Source organism: Sarcophilus harrisii, chromosome 2 (genome assembly GCF_902635505.1).
Source record: "Sarcophilus harrisii chromosome 2, mSarHar1.11, whole genome shotgun sequence".
NCBI classification, from domain to species: domain Eukaryota; kingdom Metazoa; phylum Chordata; class Mammalia; order Dasyuromorphia; family Dasyuridae; genus Sarcophilus; species Sarcophilus harrisii.
The window spans coordinates 451,607,144-451,628,367 of NC_045427.1; the positions used below are offsets into that span (position 1 = coordinate 451,607,144).

General features: G+C 36.3%; 1 protein-coding gene across 4 annotated transcripts; it reads left to right on the forward strand.

Annotated features, from left to right (window-relative positions):
* The first annotated feature begins 672 nt into the window (after positions 1-672).
* ZBTB43 (zinc finger and BTB domain containing 43) lies at positions 673-20,872 on the forward strand. Of its 4 annotated transcripts, XM_031954310.1 has the most exons (3): positions 673-874; positions 2,616-2,711; positions 18,411-20,872. In XM_031954310.1, the coding sequence occupies exon 3, from the start codon at positions 18,434-18,436 to the stop codon at positions 19,835-19,837; it is 1,404 nt and encodes a 467-aa protein (XP_031810170.1). In that variant the 5' UTR covers positions 673-874; positions 2,616-2,711; positions 18,411-18,433; the 3' UTR covers positions 19,838-20,872. The 4 variants fall into 4 exon arrangements, with proteins under 4 accessions (XP_031810170.1, XP_031810171.1, XP_031810172.1 ...); XM_031954311.1 differs by lacking the exon at positions 2,616-2,711; XM_031954312.1 differs by lacking the exons at positions 673-874; positions 2,616-2,711 and adding an exon at positions 7,964-9,307.
* The last annotated feature ends 352 nt before the right edge of the window (positions 20,873-21,224 follow it).

Here is a 21,224-nt window from a genome sequence, read left to right on the forward strand (position 1 = left end):
TTACATAAATGTCTGTATGAAACGCGTGTGTGTGTGTGTGTAATACACAGCAAGCTTAGCTAGACAAGGCGTGCGCGTGGGCGTATGACTTAGCGCGCAGGGTTAGGACGGGAGGGAGCCGTGGGTATGCGGGATGAGGGTGCGTCTTCAGGGCACGCTTGGGTCACCAAGCGCTCGCACGCCGGCCCCGCCTCCTCGGCCACCCGCTTTCACGTCTCCCCTCCCTCCCCTCCTCCCTCCCCCCCGGCCCACCAATCCAGCCTCCCTTTCGGAAGGAGGGGACCAGACTGCGGGTGGGATGCGACAGGTAGCCCAGGCCGGTCCCCGACTCAAGTTCAGATCTTGCTAGAACCGGCTCTTCTAAGGGGTAAATGCAGGCGCGTTGCCAAGTAGCTCCCAGAGCTTGCGCGCACGTGCGCTCTCCAACCCCCCACTCCTCGCCCTCCCTGGTTTTTCTGCTCCTCCTCTCCCTGCCCTTCTCTGCGTACGTGTTGGGTGTGGGTGTGTATGTGTGTGTGTATGTGTGTATGTGTGTAAAAGGTGGACGTGCTAACGAGCTCGTCCGGTCCGCCTTTTCTCGGACAAATCACTAGCAGCCCCGCCCCCAGCTCCGCCCCATGCTCCACTCCCACCCTCTTACGCCCACCCCGTTTCTCTCCGCTTCCCGGCCTCCCTGGCTCGCTCCTGCCGGAAGTGCCTGGAAGAACTTCCGGGTGGGCGCGGGTCTGAGGCAGCAGCTGCGGCGGCTGCTGCTGGGGCGGTTGGTAGAGGGTCGCGGGACCAAACTGGCGCCGGTTGTGAACGGCTGAGGCAGAGGAGGGCGAGGAAAGCGCTGCCACGGGGCGAGGGAGCGATGTGAGAGGCCGACGCCCAGGTGAGGCCTGCTGGTCGGGCCGGGGGGTGAGACCCCAAGATCCAGCCTTGCCGAGGCCTGGCCCGTCAAGAGTCGTTGGGAAGTTGGCTGGAAGCCCGATTTGAGGCGGAGGGTGGGTGTGGGGGCATAGGTTTGTTTCTGCGCCGGCCTTTATGGCCGCCGCTCCGCCGCGGACGCGGCAGCCCAGGTCCCGGCGGCGCCTGTTTGGGCTCGCTGGGGCTTATTTGGGAGAACGGAACTGCTACCTCCGGTGGGATAGGGGCTAGATGAGCCCGGGGCCCTCGGCGGCTCGAGAACCTTTCGACTCCACCGCCCTGACTCACGGGGCCTCCGCCCCAGCACGGCCTCGGTACACAGAGAGAACCCTGGGTGGAGGCTAGAGCGTTGGGGCTGTCACTGATTCAGCTTGTGACCTTGTCCAAGTCATTTACAGTCTCAGCCATTTAACTTCATTTAGAAGTTAAGATTGTCTGGGTTCTTTCCATCCCTAATGTTCGGGGATGTTGTCATTTTGTTTGAATGTGTTTATGCATGTGTGCGATGTACTTGTCTGAGAAGGATATGTACGTTTGTGCCTGTGTGTGCAATGTATGTATGAGCGTATTCCTTATATGGTGGGAGTTGCCGTGGACTTAGAATGAGAAAACCCGAGTTCAGGTTCCACCTGCGCTTATTACTCTGTATCTGATCCTGGGCAAGCCTTTTATTTTCGAGGGTCTCGGATTCTTCCTTTGTAAAATAAGAGATTGGCTAGGTGTTTTCCAAGGTCCAACTACTGTACAGTGTAAAGGAGCCTCTCTTCCCACTAATGAAACCCATAAAGGGAAAGGATCAGTTCAGAACTTTTGGCCAGGGAGAGCTTCATTTCATGACACACATATGTTCTGTAAATACATAGGATGATAAATTTTGATCTAAAGCCAAGAGATGCACTGGAAGAACATTAAAAAAAGTTATTAAAAAAAGAAAGAAAAATTTGAAACAAACTAAGACTTCCCTTCTGGAATGCGATTGAAAAGATGTTATGTTAAATATTATTATTTGCAGCCTGTACTGAGTCGAAATCAATAAATTTATCTTGGAATCAAGAGACCTGATCTTGTATTAGAACTTTTTGACTTAATAATTTTGACCCAGGATCAAGTCACTTCACCTCCAAAACTATTTCCTCATTTTGGGCAAATGGTAAAAGGAATACTTCATAGAGAAGGTTGGGGGAGGGGGGAAGGGAGGGAGAAGTACTTTGTAAATTTTAAGGCCTTAGAAATAAATTGGTACTGTTCTTTTATCCTACATAGTCATAGCATTTGGAAATAATCTTAAGAGATCATCTGTAGAAATTTGAGATTTGAATTTGGTGTTATGCTTTTTATGTTGATAATCATGCGGATTTGACTAAATGGATAAATGATGGCATTATTATTTTTAGACATTAATTTTCATTCAGCATGCATATATGAATTACTTGTGTGTTGAATGCTGTTTCTCTGCTGGGATCTATGCAGAAGTTAAGTTAGGTATATGCTCTGCCCAGCTTGAGTTTACAGTTTAATTGGCTGATAATAATGCAGGTGACACAATGGTACATAGGAATATTAAAGAGGGAGAAAGTCTAAAGGAAAAAAACTGTATATCCAACTTATAGAATACTGTTATCTTTTCCTAGTAACTACTTCTCAAAAATATATATACTTTTGAATTTGTAGTTTGTGCATAATAATAATAACTTCAACTTCTTTAGGCTTACCAAGTGCTTTCCTCAGAATCGTGTGAGATTGGCCATGCCAAGTATTCCTGTCTTCATTGTGCAGATGAAGAAACTCACTGTATCCCATAGGTAATTTTGAAAAACCCTGTTTCTATAGTGCTTTAAAGTATTACAAGTGTCTTCACAACAGTTCTATGAAGTCGGTAATGTGCAAGTATTATGATCTCTATTTTGACAGGTAAGGAAAATGAGGATCAGAGAAATTAAGCTGTTCCTTCAACTATTAAATATAGGAGCCAATATTTGATTCTAGATCCCCTGGCTCGAAATCCATCATTTTCCCCCAGACTCTTGTCTTTTCTAAGGATTGTAAACATAAGTCCTTTTTGACAAATGTCACTGGATGCAATAAATTACAAATAACCTGAAGTAGCTTTTGACCATGGGTGATTAGTTTTAACCTCCCTCTCCCCTAAAAATCATAGTTTCCTCCTTGGTGACATGGGGATATTACTACTTGCATCATTAACTTCATCCTGGAAAAGTGCTTTGAAAATGATAATATGCTATATGTAGAACTTCCTACTAATGTGAATTAAAAGCTGACCCAAAGTGGCAGGTTTTTAGGAGGTAATGTGTTCCTGGAAGTCTTGAGCTGGCTGTTAGAAAACTTGAAGAATGTTGTAGAAGGAATTCTTATTCAGGTAGGGATTAGACTTTATTATTTCTAAAGTTCTTTCCAGATCTGAGGTGATATGAAAAAGAAATGATCTTATGATTGATAAAAGCATAATAATATCCCCATTTTCTTAAAAAGAACCTTTTGGAAATTTGCTCATTTGCCATTCTTCATGATACAAATGTAGCATTGCCTTTGGTAATCAAGTCATTAATTTTATTTTATTGTAAAGTTAGTCATTTACTTGACTGAGTACTTACTACTTAGAAATATTTTTAAATGGAAAATTTAAAGTATTACAGAAACATAGAATTTTAGAATCGAAAGGGACCTTGAAGTAATACAATTTAATTTGTACTTGAACAGGAAATCTTTCTCCACTCAGAAGTAGTTCATCATCCAGCTTTGCTTGAAGACTTCCAGTTAGATGTAACCCATTTCCTCCTGAAGTATTCTGTTTTATTTGTGGACATTTCTAATCACTAGGAAGTCTTTTCTTTACATCAAACTTAAATCTTCCTGCAACTTAAAACTTTGCTGCAATTCTGCTGTTTTGAGATAATAGCAAAACAAGTATAATTCCTCTTCTCAATTCTATAAAATATTTGAAGACCACTATTAAATCTGTTTATCAACTTGTCCTCATGACCTGATCTTCAGATATTTCATCATGAGATTATCCTTCTCTGGAAATTCATAATTCTGTCGTGGTCAGTCTTCAAATATGGTAGTAGAACTGAACATATTCCTCTTTATGTGGTATGGACAAGGATTAATACTGTCCATCAGTAACATCCCTAGCTAAAAAAAGATTTTTATCACCTCTGTAGGTAGTAAAATATGTTGTAATTGTACCTTATAAACTGGCTATAGATTTGTTTTGTTGATGATTTTTTTGAACATTATATTCATTTCTTAATGAATTTGAATAACCTCACTCTACCCCTTAGTAAGCTTCCCCTTGTGTAAACTATAGATTAATTATGGTTAATTAAAATGGAAGTCATAGGTATAGTTTAAAAGATACTGAATGCTCTCTCATACAGTTAACATTGTGTTTTGAGAAGGCTTGGTTTCAAATTAATATATGGAATATTTTATATGGACATATTTTGAACAAATTTAGTGTGTATAAAACCAAATGAAAAAACAATCATTAGGTGATTATTTGTTTAACATTTTGCATTTAACATCTGAAATAAAATTTTATTCTACAACTTTTATGGTAAATAAGCAAGGAATAGTTGCATATTTGTGTCTAGTCAGTATTATAAACATTTATTAAGTATCTTTTAAACATGCATTTTCAAAGCACTTAACTATCAATCAAGACCTCAATGGATTTAATGAAATAAAAATGAAGTCAAGTTCTGCCTATAACTTCCCCTCCCACAGTCATTTGGGATTCAGTGTACGATTTTCTTTAGGAAATTTCAGTAAGGCTTTGTTTTTCCTTGTGAAGGAAACTTTAAGATTGAAAAATGCATCTTTTATTACCATGCTGACATTCAGAATGATTTATTAACTTCTTCAGTATATACCATGGTAGGGAATAAGAACTTTGTATTATGTTCTTTAATTTAAACTAGTAGTTGCTCTGAGGGAGCTATTTAAAAAGTCTTAACATCAGACACAGAAGTTACAGTGTTATAACATTGACACAAATTTTTCTTTTTTGAATCTTGAATTATGTTTATAAATGGAGTTTCATAAGACATTGGTACAATCATAAAATTTCCATTTGTAAACTTAATTCAAAACAGTGAAAATTTACATCCTAATTTTACTTTATATGCTTTGTATGGAGTTAGGGATTTATATTCTCCATTTTTGTTTTTAGAGCAGATATTCTTTAGTTATGTATGTCATGTTTATGAGAGGTTAGCTAGGTGGCCTAGTAGATAAAAGCACTGGACCTTTCAGGAAGGAAAACCCAAGTTAAAATCCAGCTTCAGAGGTTAGCTGTCTGATCCTGGACAAGTCACTTGACTTGTATACCTCACTTTCTTCATCTGTAAAATGAGAATAATAATAGCACCTACATATGAGGTAAGGATAAAATAAAAATTTGTATAGTACTTTACTATTATTTAAAGAGCTATATAAATATTATATTACTATTTATTACTAAAAAGTTTTCTCAAAATGAATTGGGATAAGGAATATTAGCAGGGATGTGGTCCTAAGAACAAAAGTATCACTTGAGATTTACAAATAGTATTATTGATTAATCCTTTAAACACTTGAAATTTTATAGGCAAAATCTTTTGCTCTTGATTTGAAATTCATGTTTTCAAGGATACGTATTTTAACTTTTTACATTCTAAAAATGTATATATAAAACCCTAAAGTAAATCAAATTTTCTCTTCTGTGTCATAGGCATCACTTTCATAAAGTCCAATCTGAGAGTCAGTACTTGGTGTAGTTGCTCATATGTAATGAGATATTTAATAGATCTGTGTTGGGTTTTTTTTTTTTTAACTTGATTTTTGAAACATTTTTTCTAAATCTTGAAAATTTGGTTGCAGAAGCTTTATAAAGAGAAATACTTCTAAAATGACAATTTGCACTTATTGTTTACCATTAAAGTTCAGCTAACCAAAAAAGCATTAGGAAAAATAATGGAGCACTTCATTTTGTGCATTGGGTAAAAATTTATAGGTAGGAATAAGTTTTATATGTTCTGGTAATATCCAGAGACTGAAAACAATTTTTAAAAAGTTGTGGTTATGTTTGTACAAAAATACACAGGCAGAAATAAATAATAAAATGAATGTGGAAACATTCATAGCACCGGGGGTACTTTTGAATTCTTTCCTCGACTACTTTTTATATCTGTAGTATTTTTATTTCTAACAGATATGATAATACAATTGTCATTCAATAAATTTTATTTGATAATAGTCAAGCATTTTTGTGAAATGTGAGGGCCTTTGATCTTTGCTGTTAATGTGGTGTCCACACTAGTGTATAGTCATATAGAATCTCAGAATTGAAAAGATCTCATCTATTCCAACCAGTAAACCCATCCAAATATAGCGTGTTCAATGAGTAATCATCTATTCACTATAACTTGTAGTGATAGGAAATCTGCCACCTGCAGAACCAGTCCATTCCACTTCTGGACATCTCTCATTGTTAAGATATTTTATCCCTGTATGGATTTGACACCTGAGAGGTGCATCCACTGCTTCTCATTTTGCCCGGTGGGGCTTCAAGAAGCAATTTTTTCATGAATTATTGAAATATCAGCTATGAGATCCACTACTAAGGGATAGAATTTTACATGATTTGAGGTAAAAAGATGTCAATGTGGCATCTATATTTTTTATTATTTATGTTAGAATGGCTTCTATTTTCTTTCATTAAAAAAGGTATCAAAGTTTAAAATCTCAGTCTTTCTGGTTGCTGTTCTAGTTAAAAGGTTTATTAGTAAAACTTACTTATAATAAAGTAAAATTTAATATAACAAAGTAAAAATGGTAGACATTTAGACGTTGAGTTTAACTATTGATAGATCTTTTACTGCAGTTATATCAAGATGTTTCATTGTGGTGTTGAGGTGATTTCTGTGTGATTGTGACTTAGGATTCTTAATTCCTATGCCAGTGAAATGTAAGGTCTTGACAGAGTTTACTTTAGTTGGAAAAACTTGTTATATGGGACCAATGACAGAATAATTTGTTGTCCAAGAAGCAGCTTTGCCAAATTCAGTGAGACTCATCACTTAGGTTAGTTGTAGATTGAGAGTTTTTTCCTTCCTAGCAATTCCCACAGATGGACTAATAGATTTTGGAAAAATCTGCGCAAATACCCATAACAATGAAATTACAGATGATCAAAGTATAGGAGATAGTCATCTTGTTGTTGAACTGGTCATTTAGACTCCTTTCTATACCCTCACATTGAATCAGATATCAAATTTTTTTTTTGACTGCCTCTGCAGTAGCTCTAATAATCAACCCCTTTCCTTTTTAATCCTGCTGCCAAAACCTTCATTACCTTTGTATAAGCTTTTCCATAAACTATGGAAGGCACTTTAGGCATTATCTCATCCTGATTTTTCATTTTACAAAAGCAGAAACTGAGGTCCAGAGATACAATGACTAAAGAAATAAAAAGCAGAGTCAGCATTCCAATCCTGAATTAGGGGCTTTAAGTTAGCAGTTTTCATCATACTATACTCACTTGTCTTGCTAATTAGTCAATTCAATTCAGTATGCATTATTAAGTACCTATTCTGTAAAAGGCACTATTTTATCATGCTGATGCAAAAATGAAAAAATATGTATTGCCTATCATGTCTTTAAGACTTTTAAATAAGGGTCATGGAAAACTGCTATGTCACAGTTCTTTGTGTAGTAAATATTTAATCTCAAGCTATGGTAGAAAGAAGACAAATACAAATCCTCCTGCAAATCAGAATAAAATAAGTGCTTAGGAGAATTTCAACAGAGAGATGGGAAAGGTGAGGATAAGGTAGATGACTTATAGCTAGAGTAATGAAGATAATTTTTTAAAAATATCTTTTTTATGCAAAATGCATGCAAGGATAGTTTTCAACATCCACCCTTGTAAAACCTTTATGTTCCAAATTTTTCTCTCCCTCTTTCCCTTCTCTCAGACAGCAAGTAATACAATGTAGGTTACACATTTGCAATTTTTCTAAACATTTCCACGTATATCATGCTGTGCAAAAAAAAAAAAAAAAAAAAAATTCAGATCAAAAGAGAAAAAAAGTGAGAAAAAAATAAAACAAGCCAACAAACAGTAAAGGTGAAAACGCTATGTTGTGATCCACATTCAATCTCCATAGTCATCCTGGATGCAGATGGCTTTTTCCATCATAAGTCTATTGAATTTGCCTTGAAATCGCTTAATTTTTGAAAAGAGCCAAGGTTTGGGATAATTGTTGTAGATCTGTGATGAGTAGGAACAAGAAGCAATTAGGAATAAAAGGATTTTTTTGTTTTTTGCAGTAAGATGAGATTAGATAACATAGGGTTGGGCTATATACTTTGATCATCTAACTTTTCCAGCTCTATCAATAGCACACAAGAAGGACCAAAGGAAGCAGATAGCTAGGGGTTTGACAAGCATGAATTGACAATGATTCAAGACTAGGATGTTCTAGAGTTGAACAGATTAACTAAAGGTTCACTGTTGAGAAGAGGAAAGTAAAGCCAAAGTAGTGATAATAGCCTAGGAAAGTACTTCGTCCAGAGTATTTTGGTAAGGACATTGAGTAAGTTTAGGAGGCATGGGAGAGATGGGATTATATAGCAGGTTATGATGGTCTAAAGGAATTTCAGGAGTTAATGATCACAGAAGTTGAACACTTGTAGTACTGGCAAGATCAAGGTTGTTGTCATTTCTATAACTAAGAGGGGTTTTAATTATGGGAATTGAGTTGATTGAGAAATAGGATAAGTAAGATATTTGAGTCTTCAAATGATATGATACTACAGAGTTGTAAACACTAAGATTTAAAGTGTTGACATCCCTTAATATAAGGACTTCGGGAGAAAGGATGGAAAATGACTTTGGAGCCAGTAAATAACAAATACCTATATTCTGAATGGGTGATTGGTGTTAATAGAAAACTTCAAAAGAGAATTTACTGGGTAACTGCTACTAGGAGAATCTGGAAGTGTCCATGGGGAATAAGGAGTGGCTGATTCCTATTACATTGTAATTTTCTACACACACACACACACACACACACACACACACACACACGCCTACATACACATACCATTGTGTTGTCAAATATGAGAGTTAAAAGTGCAACCAGTACTGTATAGGGTTGCCTGGGATGCAGTAGTTATCCAGAAAATGTTAAGAGGAGCATTGAAGGTGTTCAGTTATGAGTGGGATTGAGAGATTTGGAAGACTGAAGTTTATTGTGTCTGGGTAGTGTTGACCTTTAGGCAGTTAGATACTCATTGTCATCAGGGTTGGGAGAAATAAAGGTGACTAAGAATTTAAAAGAATGAGTCTAAACAGGATAGTGGTAAATGTGAGCATTTTTGCTGCTGATGGCAGGTGAGTAAAATGTTTGCTCTCTCTCCCTTTCCCTCTCCTTCCCCTTCTCTTTTAATAGTTGGATCCATGCAGTGTTGGATAAACCACTTCACCACTTGAGGTGTTTACATCTCTGTTGTAATATTTCTTGATCTTAAAGGCTTATTTCAATCATGATTGCTCGACCTTGTAAATTTTCCTTTTAAAATATAGCAAGCGGAACTGAAAATAGTATTTCAAATGTTGTCTGATCAGGACAAAATTTGTGGTTCTCTCATCTCCAGTTTCTTGGACTTGTAGTTCTCTTAAATCAGCCTAAGATAACATTAGCATTTTTTATTGCTTTATCACAGTTAACTCAGTCACTTGCAATCTACTAAAATGCTTTGCTTTTTCAAATAAACTACTATCTTGTGATTTGTTCTTGAAATTAGTAAATATCATTGATTTAGAATCCTTTTTGAAACTTGATACTGTCACATTATACTACTTGGTACTATCACCAATTGTACCTGAGATACAAATATTAATATATTTGTAGTATTCCTTCTGCAGCTTAATAAAAAGCTTAATTTGTTTGACATGACCTATTCTTATTGAAGTTATATTTTTAAACTTCCAGTCATCCTTATTTCTCCCAACCCTGATGACATTAACTGCCTAAGAATAAACACCTACCCTGTCTCCATACACAATAAACTAATAAGACAAGCCCACTAGAAACTGGACACCTTCAGTGCCACCCTAACATCTTCTGGATAACTAATGCATCCTGGACAACCCTGTGTAGTACTGTTTGCACTTTTAACTCTCATAAATTTTACAGTACAATGATTTATGTGTGTGTATAAAATTATAATGCTTTGTGTCATTTTCAGACTTAACAAGGATATCATTTATTTCTTTGTCTAAGTTAGTAAGAATTTAAAAAAATAGAAGGCCACACATATATATCTCCACTGGAGAGTTCCCAAATTGACATCAAATCATTAATGATAGATAGCTTTTTGGGTCTAGGCTGGATTCCCCTGATTATGTTGTCATCTAATCCATATCCACTCATTTTTTCTACAAGAATTATGTGGTAACCTTGGCCAATTACTTTGCTAATCTAGATAAAATATATTTGTAGCATTCTTCTACTAGCTTAGTAAATGTATAAGAAAAGGGAAATGAGGTTAATTTGGCATGACTTGTTCTTGTTGAAGCCATATTTGCTCCTTTTGACTATTTTTTCACTAACCCCTGTTTTGAATGTAGTCAACTCATTGGCCTTTGGTTTGCAAGTTCTACTTTATCCCTTTTTTTTGAAAATTGAGACAATATTTGTCATTTCTTTTTTAGAGGTCTTTGTACAATCTTTAGAAGCTTTCCAATCATGGCTCAGCAATTATATATTATAGTTTTCTGATTAGCTGTAGAAAGTAAGCACTTTGAGTGCAGAAACTTTTATTAAGAGTTTACTATGTCAGATGCTATGCTGAGTGTTAGGATGTTTTTTCCTTTTTTTCTTCAGTGCCAAGCATTGGTCCTGGAACATAGAAATCACTTAATGGTTGTTAGTTTCCCAAGAATGTAGTTCATCTCATAAAGGGTAGGTAATTGCTCTCATTTTCTCTCCATTCTCTGTTTTCTGTTCTAAAGATCATTCTTCTTTGACAGAGGAAACAGAAATAAAGAAGCTTTTAATATCTCTACCCTCTTCTCTGTTCCTTTTATTGTCTAGTCACCCTGAGGAAAGGGGCATCTTCTCTTTCTTTATTGTGTTTTTTTTTACCATCTTTGTTATCCTTTTTTCCTTGCCAACATAAACACATTGTGAGCTGTAGCCCTCCTAAGTATTCCTAAAGAACCATGCCACTTACGTATTTATTCTCCACTATCTGCCCTTGCCTCCAATGTCTATCTAAAAACCTTAAGTTGGTTGAATTACTAAACAATCATTTTAATCTTTCTAGACATTTCCCTTGTACCTTCTCTTTTTCTCATCAGCATTTTTTCTCTTTGTGTCTTTGAAATTCCATTATTGAAAATTTGCCTTCCCTCCTGGCTTTATTACTGTCATAGAATTTTTGATTATAGGAATTTGCCTGTTGTTTTTCTGTGCACTTTTAATTTATTCTCCTAAAATGGTAATGGGAGCACTCTATAGATACAGAAGATTATATTTAGAAATGAAAGTGATATTAAAAAAATCAATACTTTTTTTTAAACAAGGGGAAAAAAATTAGAACATTCTAGATCTTGTTTGCTTTTTCCTCTGTTATCAATTCTTTAATGGACTAGTCACTTATCTCAAAGTTGCAACTATTTCTACTTGGAGCAGCTAGTTTTTCAAAACTTCTTGATGAGAATCAAATCCCGAATAGAAGTTCTCTTTATTGGTTCCACTATCATTTGAAGCATGGTAAGGAAAATCAAGAAATTTTTAACTGCTCTGTTTTTAGCAGAGAAAATTATACTGGAAAATTGAAGTCCTTTTTCATTACAGTATTATGTTTCAGATCCAGAACTATGATTTCTTTCCTTCATTTCTCATCTCTTTTCAGCCAAGTGGTCTGGGCAGAGCATTAAGTTTGTGCTGCTCTTCTTTAAGCTTCTGCCTCCATTGATATATCACCCAAATGCTTTCCAACATGTTCTTCCCACCTCCCATCTCCTTTTGCATTTTCTCACATAACTATATATGGCTTCTTAATACACATAAAATCATCTTGTCTCTTAAAACATTTTGTTTGCCTTGATATTTGTGAATAAGACACATTTTCCCAAAAAACATTCTAAGCTTGGTGTTCTTCATTCCTACCAAATCTCTTGATAGAGAAAAGATCAAATTTGCCTCCTTGTCTTAGAATTTCTAATTCACCTTGCTCATTACTCATACATTATATGTTCTTTAATTTTATTTTGTAGTATTGTACAATTTAATTTATTTTGAAATTTTATTATTCACTTCTTTATTGGATTTAATGTCTAATGAATTTTTTAGTAGCTCTGCAAGTTTTTTTCATTATTCTCAAACATTTATTCAGGATCTGCAATGTCTAGTTAGTCATCTACCATTTATCAAGTACTTATTTGTGCCTGGCACTGTCCTAAGCATTGGGGATACTAGAAAAGGATGCTCTCAAGCATCCTCACATCAAGGATGTCACATTCTAATGGGAAAGGCAAAATTTAAATAGCTACATGCAAGATAAATACAGTATAAAGTTAAGGCAATCTCCAGAAGGAAGATAATAGGAAGGGATGTGGTTGCTCTTCATTCTTATAGAGGAAGGTGATCATCAAGTAGTTGATGCCATGACAAGCCATGACTTGCAAGTGATTTTGTTTAAATGAAGGAGGGCTCTGCAAAGAATCCATCTCACTTTTTCCTCTGGAGCCATATGAGTGTAGTAGCAAAATAAAGATCAGGAGGACTAGAGATTGGAAATGATTCCAGATACAGTGAGAGACCTTGGCCTTTTTAAGCTAAGGGTTTTCCCAGATCTCAGTTTGACTGAGGCAACACCCATTCTGTGATTAAGGTTAGGTAAGAAGTGAGGCAAAGAATGGCCTCTTTTATCTAACCAAAAAGAAAAAAGAGAAGAAAAAAGAAAAAAGCTATGGGAGAGGAATATCCTCAGGATTTCTGGCCAAAAAAGAAAGGATTGCTAATTGCATTCACTTTGAGCCATCTGGGCTCAAACAAAGGGTAGAGAGAACTGGGGAAAGCTTCCTGTGGAAGGAGAGATTTGAGTTTTCTCTTCTTCTTGAACTGAAGGTAAGGAGCAAAAGCATTCTAGGAATTGAAGGATAGCCAGCAAAAGGCACAGAGTTGGGAGATAGAGGCTCTTGTAGGAAGTAGGTCAATGATTCTAGATCCTAGAATACCAGGCAGAGGAGAATAAAGTATAAGAAGGAAAGTAGGGAGGGGGCCTGTTTGTGAAGGCCTTTAAATTCCAACTACAATTTTATAGGAAGCCACTGTGATTTATTAAGTGGGGAGAGGAATATATGATGTGGGGAGATATTTGAGGCAGGGAAATCAACCAGTAGCTTGTTGTAAAGTTTCAGATGATGAGAACCTGCCATCAGGGATTTTTAATTGTGTGAAAGGGAAGGAGACATGAAGATAGGAAAGGTAAGATTTGATATTAAATGATAATAATAGCTAACATTTATATATAGCATGCAAGACTTGTGGTAAGACTTTTCAATTATTTTGTTTGATCCTCATAGCATTCCTGGGAAGTAAATGATGTTATTATCCTCATTTTATAGATGAGGATACTAAGACAAACAGAAGTTAAATGATTTGTTACACAACTAGTAAGTTAATTGAGGCCACATTTGAACTCAGGTTTTCCTGACTTCAGGCCTACTGCTCTATCCACTGTGCCACCTAGTTACCTCCTAACAACAGATTGCATATGTGGGGTAAATTGGATGTTGATGACACAATGCTTGTGAATCTGGATGACTATGAGGATGATAGTCTCCTTGTCTTTAATAGAAAAGTTGGGAAGAGCAAAAGGTTGGGGAGAAGAAATAATGTCTTGTTTTAGACATATTGAGTTTGACATGGCTAGGCTATATAAGTAGAATTTGTTCTTATTTGTCCTTCCTTCTTGAAGAGGATCGATCAATCATGCCTTCAGGGAGGTAATACCAGGACATGCAAATGAGTTGTATAGGGAGGGCTGCGCAAAGGCACCAGCCTCATTTTCCTCTTCAGAACCATCTGAGTCTAGTGGCAATATATAGATCAAGATGACTGGAGATGGTCCTGGATGCAATGGGAGACCTTGTGACATAGATTACGTCTGGGAAGCAACAGTTAGACAATTAGAAGGGAAAACCAGAAGAGAGAACTCAAGTATTTTGAAGATCTATGGAGAAGAGGGTGATCTGCTAGAAGCGGGTGATTAATAGAGTCACAGAGTAGACCTCGAGAACATGAGGATCAGAAAATGTCTGAAAGAAAAGTTTTAGTAGAATAACGAATTCCATATAGCAGAGTTCAGAAATGACTAAAGAGAACAGAATATAGATATTTTAAGGGAGGTGGAGAAGAGAGAGAGAGAGAGGATAGTGGCTAGTGAGGATGTGGGGATCAAGTGAGAACTTTTTAAGGATGAGAGGTGGAAGGGTTCATTTGTGTGCAGCACGGGATAGATCAGTAGCTGGAGAAATTGCATTTGAGGATGATAGGGAGGGGATGGATCATCTAGAGAGCAGGGTCAAAGATACATGAAGGATAGTTTGCTTTGGCAGGGGGGGGGAAATTATCTTTTTGTGAGAGTCAGGTGAAGAAGATAGTGAGGGGAAGATGTCAGAATGATGTTAGATGAAGAGGAGAAAAGGCAGTTCTTGAAAAATAGCCTCAATTTTTTTCTGTGAATTGTGTGGTGAAATCCTTAGCAGAGAGGGTAAGCGGAGGGATATTGTGGGGGGAGGAACACTTTGGTATAGCTGCTGTAGTGTTTGCTGGGAAATCAAATAGGGAAACTGCAGTGAGAACCCAATTGAAATTATATAATAAAAATTTGTGGTCTACCTACTAACAAGCACTAGGGATACAACAGTTAAAAAGGAAACTGTCCCCTAATCATATAAATGCTTTTTTTTTTTTTTTTTTTTTTTTTTTTTTTTTTTTTTTTTTTTTTTAGGGGGCAGCAATTACAGTCAATACAAAATAAGTATAAAGTAATTGCCAAGTGAGATGGCAACAATTGAGAAGGTTAGCATAGTTTTCTTGTGATAGTTAAAGAATTATGAAAGAAGTGAGGAGAGAGTTATTTGCAGGCCTCTAGGATAGACTATAGAATCAGGAAGAGTGAAGGTGAAATATGTGTTATCTAGGGAGCCAAGTGAGTAGGTGTATTTGGCAGGAACATATGAGTGTTTTTGTAAAGGAGCATGAAAAAGTAGACTATTCCTACAATCCAAGGTGTTTTTTTATATGTTCCTTCATCATCTATAAAAGGGAGGGAACTGGACAAAAAGATCTCTTAGTGCACCTCCTTGTTCCTCTGAAGAAATGGAACTTATCTTTGTAACTTTCACAGTGCCTTGTACATAGTAGGTGCTTAATTGTTAATTGGTTGAGTGAGTAATAAATACAAAAGAAGCCATTAAATTATATAAAATAGGCATCTGTTTAATAAATGAATTCATATTTGTCATTCTGCATGGGTCAGGAGTGGTTGGTTTGGTTGTTTGGGTTGTTAGAAGAAACCATAAGGTCATAGGTCAATGACTGGATGTTGCTTAAAAAAAAATACATAAAAATGCCACGTAGCTACTTAAGAAGAAAAGTAAAATTGCTTGATAAAATACTTTGACTTAATCTGCTAGATGCCACATTGGCAGCGTTATTAAGAATAACATGTAATGTTTAGCATTCAAACTTGTTTATTATTCTGCCTCCTAGATATTTTTTGATGGAAAATAATTTTTTCAGTCGTAACAGTTTCTTAAAGTTTAAAAAATCTACATCAATAGATTTTGGTTTCATATACTAACTCTTTCTGAATTTAATGCTTAAACAATGCAACTTGAAAGAATTGCAAACCTAAAGAAATAAAGTCTTCTTGTAGTACTGCACCTGTCATGGAGTTGACCCTGAACTATTGCATAAATCCTGCAGAGCACAAACTTTGGCAAAGCTCTACTAAGCTGAGAAAAGGCTTTTTGAGTGTGAACTCAAAATGAAAATGAACTGAAATTTTTAAGGAACCATCTACTAAAGGTGTTGATGTCAGTAGGAGTACTCCCCACATCAGTATATGAAATCATGGATTTTTTGAAGTAGTAAAGAAGTATATATGTTAAGATGGATAAAATTGTAGCTTGAAAGTAGATTCTATAAATGCTGAATTTACCTAATGTTGATGATAAAAAATAATTTAGTATTTTGGCGTCTTTCGACAATGTGAGATTTATTTCAGGTTTTGTCAGGGATGTTTATTGGATATATTATTCATGATGAGGTTATTTTGAATCATTGGGGAATTTCTGATTTTCTAGTGAAAGCTTGTGAAATAGGACAGGTAGGTGGCACAGTGGATAGGGTACCAGCCCTGAAGTCAGGAGGACCCGAGTTCAAATTTGGCCTCCCGACACAACACTTCCTAACTGTGTGACTCTGGGCAAGTCACTTAATCCCAATTGCCTGGGGTGGCGGGGCGGGAAAGCATGTGAAATAGAAATCAAGACTTTTGTACTTAGAGATTTTGGCAGTTTCATTTACTCTAGTTTTCAATTATTGACAAGTGATTTCCAGTAGTTTAAGTTGCTTATAAGTTATAGATAACAAAAATGTAGATGCCAGTAGTTACTTATATTCATTCATCCTTTGTATAGACTATTTAGTATCAATTCTTGTAAGGACTAAATTCATTTAGTGAAGGATAGCTGTGGTACTATAGAAAAAAAGACTAATGATGATATGAAAAAAAGACTAGACCTAGTAGTTCAGTATTTTGTAACTAGCTTTGTCATTAATTTGCTTTGTGATCTTGGGCAAGTAGCTTCAGCTGCCTTAGTTTTTAGGCTCAAATGACCTTCATTGTAGATGGGAGAGGCCTGGTGGACCAGATCAGGAATTGACACAAATATAAGACTTAAGAGCTATTCCTGTACAGAAAACTGTTCAAAGGACATGAATGGTGTTCAAAAGAAGAAATTAAACTGTTAATGATTATATATAGTCATATTCCAAAATCATAAAAAAGTAATGTAAATTAAGACAACTCTGATATTTTACACTCGGCAAATCAGTAAAACTGACAAAAAAATGGCATTAGTCTGTGCTGAAGAGACTAAAGGAAGACAGGCACTTTAATAATTCACAATTGGAGCTGTGAATTGGTCCAACTGTCCTGGGAAAAGATATGGAATTTATGAAAGGAATGATTAATTTTCCTATCCTTTGACTAAATTAAATAATCTCACTGATAGGCATATGCCCAAGAAAGTCAAAGACAGAAAGGCCCAATATATATATCAATATATTTATTGTGATAGTAAAGAACTGAAAGCAAAATGGGTATTCATGATATTGGTGAATAGGTGAGCAAACTAGTTTATGAATATAATGAAATAATGTTTGCAGTAAAAAAAGAATGTGAGAGATTCAGAAAAATGAGAAAATTTATTTGGACTGAGGCAAAGTAAAATAAAACCAGAACATTGTACAGAGCAATCAAGAGTAGTGTAAATGAAAAGAATACTAGAAGGAAGTCAAAGTCTTGAATACTTGTAATAGCCCTTCTTAGCGCCAGAGAACTAATAATGAAACCTTCCTCTTCATAGAACATGAGGAATTCTACCACTGTAAATTAGCAAATGAGATCATACCATACCAATTATTTTTCATTAACTTTTTCTTTGTTACAGGGGAGTTTGATTCTGAAGGAGGAATGGGGTGATAATGTGCAGAAATGAGTGATATAAAAACAAAAAGCATCAATTTTTTCAAGTAAAAAAATGAATTGAGGTTGTCAAGAGAGGCCCAGTCATGCTCCTTTGTTTTTCATTGGCCACCTATTCTTTTCCTTACAGGATCTAGAATAACAGAGTTAGAAGTGTAGTCCCCTGTATCTGCTGATGATTACTTATTCCTTTGCAGAAAGACTTTTGTGGATATTAAACCAGGTCCTAGTAAACTTTGGTTAGCCTCTAGACAACCTCTCCAGACCAAGAGATTCCTAAGAAAAAGGTTTTGCCCTTCTTGCTCTCCAAGCTTTATCTCATTCTTAGTGAAGGTCTAACTGATTCCTTTCTGAGTTATTTTCTATTAAAGGTTAATATATTAATTGTTAGAGTACTCTACATCTTCCCTCGTTCTCAGTAGTTATAGGTAAATAGAAGATCCTGGGAAATAACACTAGATGTTTTCAGTTATTCCCAAAAGATGATGTTTTATTTTTTGCTCATAATGATGGATTTTATTCAGTCCTATCATAGATAATGTGTCAAAATCTATTGTACCATATTCATATGTCAAGAAAGGAAAGACAAAAATAAGGGTGGTGGTTTTAGTGATAGTTTCTTTTATTGGAGTTGAAGATGATGAGTGAAAAAAGCAGATTTCTCATTAGCTTGGAATTTGTAATAATTTTTCTTTCTCTTGCAGTACTGAACTAGATTTGTAATGAAATGGAGTCTGGAACAAGTTCTTTTCGAGTGGAATTTCCTGATTTTTCTAGCACCATTTTGCAGAAACTAAACCAGCAGAGACAACAAGGACAATTATGTGATGTTTCCATTGTAGTCCAAGGACATCTTTTTAGGGCCCACAAGGCTGTTCTTGCTGCCAGCTCACCTTACTTTTGTGACCAGGTGCTACTGAAAAACAGCAGAAGAATAGTTTTGCCTGATGTTATGAATCCAAGGGTTTTTGAGAATATACTTCTCTCAACTTACACAGGACGTCTAGTAATGCCTGCTTTAGAAATTGTCAGTTATCTGACAGCAGCCAGTTTCCTCCAGATGTGGCATGTGGTAGACAAATGCACTGAGGTTTTAGAAGGAAATCCTACAGTCCTCTGTCAAAAGCTAAATCATGGCAGTGATCATCAGTCACCAAGCAGCAGTAGCTACAATGGTCTAGTTGAAAACTTTGAGCTTGGTTCTGGTGGACACCCAGATTTCCCTAAAACCCAAGAATTGAGAGATGGAGAGAATGAAGAGGAGAGTTCCAAAGATGAATTGTCATCTCAGCTAACCGAACATGAATATCTTCCCAGCAATTCTTCAACAGAACATGATAGACTAAGTACTGAAATGACCAGTCAGGATGGTGAAGAAGGGGCCAGTGATAGTGCCGAATATCATTATACACGACCCATATATAGCAAGCCCAGCATCATGTCTCATAAACGTTGGATCCATGTGAAGCCAGAAAGATTTGAACAGGATTGTGAAGGTGTTGATGTACATGCTGCATATGATGAACACCAGGTCACTGAATCGATCAATACTATTCAGACAGACCATTCTATCCAGTCTTCAGGGGTAGATGAGGACTTTCACATTGGTGAAAAAAAAGTTGAAGCTGAGTTTGATGAACAAGCTGATGAAAGTAATTACGATGAGCAAGTTGATTTCTATGGCTCTTCTATGGAAGAGTTTTCTGGAGAAAGAGCAGATGGAAATCTTAGTAGCCACAGACAGGATACTATTATAGCAGCAGGCTATAGTGATAGCATTGAAATGGTGACAGGCATTAAAGAAGAAGCTTCCCACTTGGGATTCTCAGCTGCTGACAAACTGTACCCTTGTCAGTGTGGGAAAAGCTTCACTCACAAGAGTCAGAGAGATCGACATATGAGCATGCATCTTGGTCTTCGGCCTTATGGCTGTGGTGTCTGTGGTAAGAAATTCAAAATGAAACATCACCTTGTTGGCCACATGAAAATTCACACAGGCATAAAGCCATATGAGTGTAATATCTGTGGGAAGAGATTTATGTGGCGGGACAGTTTTCACCGGCATGTGACTTCTTGTACCAAGTCATATGAAGCTGCAAAGGCTGAACAAAATACTACTGATGTTAATTAAAAATAGGATGTGGATTTTTTTTTTTTTTTAGTGGCGTGCACAAAAATAAACTATTATAATTATGCAAATTGTGTGCACAGATGATGTGTGGTACTTGCTATTATGAGACTAGCTTAAAAATTGGAGAATATTTCTGAAAGACTGTATGTAAGTAGGCCAATTTTTAAAGTCTAATTTCTCAAGTCAGTATGCTTCAGTCCTGCCCTGAGAGTTCAAGTCTCTGCTAACCCATCTCTCAGCTGACTTTTCAACTTTCAGGCCAGTTGTAAAGTAGGTGTGCCATTTTTGTTTTTAATATAGCCACCTGCATTTAGAACTTGGCTGAAAATGTAAGTTTTTTTTTTTTTTTCATTTAGTAACAACTTTTGGTCACTCATAATTTATTCCTATTGAAATGTTATTTTGCCTTTATTAATGAAACTTGGGTTAGACAGTTTGAATTTGTTTAAGTTAAAAGTCTCACCAAACAAATCTTCTCCTGTGTAAAAAGCTTAAATGATATGGCTCCTCAAAGGAGAAGTTAAGTAGAATTCTTTTGGTTTAAGTTTTATCTTTTTAAAGGATATTTTAATTAAAACCATTGAAGGAGGATGCAAAGTAGGTAACATTCTAACTTGGTTCAATAGTAACATGGTACAAGCTTCATTTTTTTTTTTTTTTGTGATACTACAGTAATGTGTATCAAGTTCTTAATATAACCCACACAAGTTTTTATATTTTAGTGTACTAAAGTTTAAAATTTTTTATCTAGGCGTAATTACTAGGTATAGAATTAGTTACCAGAAATTAGTATTTCTAATTGGCTTGATGTTCCAGTTCCTGTTCATGTGAGTGACTGAATCAGCTACCACTGTAGCAGAGTCCTAGGTCTAAATAGTGGACCTGTTGTGATCTTGATTATAAGTCCTACCTGCTGCTGCTCAAGAGTTGTGGGCCTATTACAAATATTTAAGCTTTCTAATCAAAATCTGTCATTCATAGTTAACAGGGGAAAAAAAAAAAAAAACTACAGCTAACGCTTATAGTTAGCCCTTGTGTTTCAGGAGTTGAGTTTAGTATCCTGTAGCTATGAAGCTACAAAGACTTAGAAACAGAGTTGCAGTATTAGTGAAACAGAAAAAAGCTGGTAAACTGTTTGGGTGGCACGTTGTGTCCATTGATTCAATATCATGCAATTTGATCGTTGTTACCTGTGTAAAAGGGGGTGGTAGCTCTTGAAAACATCCACATGAGCCCATAATGTAAGTCTTTTTAGGGGCTGGAAAGTATTTCAGAATGGAAAAGAAGAAGAAAAAAAAATCTTGATTTTTAACAGAGCAACTTAGAAAGTCAAGCTCCCAAATTATACTGCTACATAAGTGAACAAGTCCACACATCTGTACATATA

Excerpts from the sequence above, each read along its gene's own strand:
- ZBTB43 (XM_031954310.1), top strand. The coding sequence starts at position 18,434 with ATGGAGTCTGGAACAAGTTCTTTTCGAGTGGAATTTCCTGATTTTTCT.